At 45.9% G+C, this 3,513-nt stretch overlaps 2 protein-coding genes across 2 annotated transcripts in view; both read right to left on the bottom strand.

Moving 5' to 3' along the window:
* The window catches only part of pane1 (proliferation associated nuclear element), an 8,095-nt gene extending 7,825 nt beyond the window's left edge, over positions 1 to 270 (bottom strand). The window contains exon 1 of the mRNA XM_037697858.1: positions 99 to 270. Within this exon, the coding sequence (XP_037553786.1) occupies positions 99 to 155 (57 nt within the window). The 5' untranslated portion in view covers positions 156 to 270. The remainder of the gene's footprint in view (positions 1 to 98) is intronic.
* A 966-nt stretch (positions 271 to 1,236) lies between these two features.
* Positions 1,237 to 3,513, bottom strand: part of zgc:158803 (LUC7 domain-containing protein) — a gene marked incomplete in the record, with an annotated part of 8,725 nt that continues 6,448 nt past the window's right edge. The window contains 1 exon segment of the mRNA XM_037697856.1: positions 1,237 to 1,895. Within this exon segment, the coding sequence (XP_037553784.1) occupies positions 1,658 to 1,895 (238 nt within the window).

Raw genomic sequence — 3,513 nt, 5'->3', positions numbered from 1 at the left:
GCTGTTAGCATTAGCTGTGGATCAGCTGTTAGCATTAGCTGTGGATCGGCTGTTAGCATTAGCTGTGGATCTAAACCGCCTCGTCAAAATAAACTTACCAAGACATTAGCCGTGTTCAGGCCAGGAAGTTTACTAAACGGCTTCAGCATCGACATGCTCGCAGATGTGCACCTTTAAACCGTCTCAGCTTTGTAAAGTTAAGTAAACTCATAGACATAGCAGTAAACCAGCTCCGTGAGGAGCGTCTTCATCTGGCGCTTCTTTTTCGAACGTCCCTCTGACGTAATCACGCACAGGTTACGTCCATCCTCTGCCACCTAGAGGTAACAGAGGGTACTACAAGTCACCCTTTTTTCAGGATGTAAAGCAGCATCACAAAGTAACAGCTGAGTGTAACATGTATTTAATAATTAGCTGGTAGGGGAGGATTCCTGCAGCCTCAGCCATAAACCTACAAACTTAACTTCTTGTCTGATCCAGATGTATTTTTATGAGAAAATATCTACTAAAAAAGTCTTCACTATTAGTTTATACTGTGATTAAATTTGTAGTTTTACTAAAACTACAGAACTTGTGTGTTCTGTATTTTTTTTATACTGAGAGCAGCACTTTTTATTTGTGTAAGCAGCTAAATGACCTTTATTTTTTTACTAAGTTCATACGGTAATGGTCACGTTTGGTACCACTTCCTTAAGAATAGGCTTAAAGGCTCCTCGGATAAAAACAACAAAACAGTTTGTCGTGATGCATCACAAGTTTAAAACTCAGTTCATACAATAACGCACATCTGGCAAGATCCAAGTTCATTTCTTCCTAATTCCAGATTTTAAATGTGCAACGTGTCGGCAAATTTCCTGCATGTGAGCACTCGAGCGTTTTGATACAAAGTTTGTTTCGATAATTAATAAAGACTTCAAGATACTTAAATATAAACGTGTGAATAATGGCATTTACTTGAACGAATAAAAGTACGAGTGAGTTCACTTCAAAGCTTTTGGTTTTAGGGCTTTTTAAACACTTCACATCTTATTTGTAATAAATCATCAGTTTTTCATACATGCACATCTGTGACAGTGTGGGGTCACTAAAATGTTTCTCTTGTGCTGTAAAATAAATCTGCACCAGACTTGTTGAAACAGAAGCTAAATGTTTTATTGACAATGAGGCGGCCCTGCAAAGTAGACCTCTCTGCACCCCCCCCCCCCCCCAACCCACAGGAAGTTCAACCGGGGTCACAGTAGCGACACGCATGTCATTAGTCCGAAAGCGGGGAGAAGTATCCAGATGTCTCCCTTCAGAGGATGGATCTTGTTCTCAACAGCCTAACGAGCTGCAGGCAGCAGAACGTGTTCCGACATCCAACTGATAATAAAAAATAAAAACACGTCACGTAACAAAAAATAAACTGAATGAAACTTCGGGCTGCAGTCCGTTAACTCGTCCAGGTCACGGTGAACAACGGCAGGTCAGGTTGATGGCATGACTTTGAAAATGAGAGTGCACAGCTCTCCGTGGGTCTCGTGCGTTTCCCTCGACTGCCACCGTCCGTATGAACGCCCGGACCTGAACGAGCGTCAGGCCGACAAACAAACTGCACCAGCACTCTGTCCAGGTCTCATGCTCCTTTTTACTCGACGCATTCAAACCGGACTCGTGCTCAGATCTCCCCAGACTCTCGCTCCTCGGAGCTGGAACGTCTGTCTCGCTCGTACGACAGGGACCTCTCTCGCTCCCTGCTGCCGGTCACGTCCGGAGAAACGGAGCGCTCCTTGTCCTCCCAGTCGCCGCACTCCGCCTTGTTGTCTCGCCACCCCTCTCCTGCACGCTCCTTCAACCCCTCCTGGGACGGCGAGCGCTCTTTGTCGTGAGCGTGGGACGACCCGTCTCTGGGGGATCTGAAGAAGAAACGAGTCACAAATGAAACGTGATGTTGGAAAGCCGCCAGGCACCGAGAGTTCAGGTCTAGTTTGCTGTGGTTCTACAGAGCTGCTGCTGGTGGGATCAAAGATCCAGTAACTCCGAACTGGTCCACAAACTGCATCAGAGCGACCGAGGGGCGCTCACCACACCTTTAGATCATTCCTCCCTTTAACATCACCGTCACGAGCTACGTAGAACTAGATGAAACTAGATGCTGCGTCCTTGTGTGAATTGTTCAATAAATAATTTATGGAGTTCATTTAAACCGTTGACATTTTACTCTGATTTTTTTTATTATGAAATTATTTACACAACTAATAAAGTTTTGCTCTCAAAAACACCCTTTTCAGTCAAAACAGTTCCAGCTGCTTGATGACACTTCAAACCAGTTGAACCAGTATGAACTGCCCCATGTGCTGCACAAAGCTGAAATCAGGTTCAACTCTCTGTTTCACAAAAACTTAAAACAAGAAATATTTATTCCATCTGCAGCAAAGTACGCAAATACAACAAGCTGATACGGCAACGAGTTTTAAACACGTTACACCAGTGTACATCATGTAATGATTCTTAAGATAGATCTGCTAAAAACAGACTCCGCTGTACTGTTTATAATTAGTTCAGCCGTCAAACACTTCCTGTTGAGGTTTCCTCTACTTTTCTAACAGCGCACGAGGAGCTTAAAGTGGTTTATCCTTGGAGACAAGAAATTTGTTCTTTTATGTAGCTGCGGGACGAAAAAGAGTTCTTCTTGTTTTTGCACTTTCCAAGAACTGCAGAAGCTCCTGGCAGAACTTTCTTCTTGCAAAGGAGACCAGGAAGTTTTTGACTGGTCAGAGCTCGATGCGTTTCAGCAGAAAAGCAGCTGCTGCTCAGGAGCAGCTGTGCGTGGGAGAGACCGCACGGTGGCGGCTCTCCGTGGCATCCCGACGGCAACAGAGCTCCTTAGTCGGGCAGCGGAGGGACGCGCTCCCAGTCTGTTGGGTGGAGGTCTACTCGTGAGAAATCTGGAACTTTTCTCCTGTTTACAGAAAAAACACGTCTTCCTGATCTTTTGTTGTCGTCCAACATGTTGTGTCTTTCTCCTCCAGCACAAACTGAAAACTAACGTGCACCAATGGTGCTGGTGGTGTTGGTGCGCTGCAGCCAGGAGCTCTGTCCTACAGACTCTCAGAGCAGAAACCGTTCGTGTCTCACCACGTGTGTCGCAGCACTATCAGACTCACGGCGTACACGAGCCAGGCAGCCGGTTCCAAACGTCGACACCAGGACTTCAAGGCTGCAGACATTTCTCTGGACCTCTCCTCAGATCTGTGCGCCGACGTCAGAGGTCGACACACACGTCACCGTTTGTGCCTCAACTCCAAGAGCTTCTGTTCAAGGACTGTGCCTTTCCTCATCATGTCCACCGACTTGGTTTACCCCACATGATCAATGGAACCAGGTGATCAATGGAACCAGGTGATCAATGGAACCAGGTGATCAATGGAACCAAGTGATCAATGGAACCAGGTGATCAATGGAACCAAGTGATCAATGGAACCAGGTGATCAATGGAACCAGGTGATCAATGGAACCAGGTGATCAATGGAA

This window comes from Nematolebias whitei, chromosome 3, assembly GCF_014905685.2.
Source record: "Nematolebias whitei isolate Nwh7 chromosome 3, NemWhi1, whole genome shotgun sequence".
NCBI classification, from domain to species: Eukaryota; Metazoa; Chordata; class Actinopteri; order Cyprinodontiformes; family Rivulidae; genus Nematolebias; species Nematolebias whitei.
The sequence above is the reverse complement of the archived record's forward strand: the minus strand, read 5'-3'. Positions and strand labels throughout refer to the sequence as shown.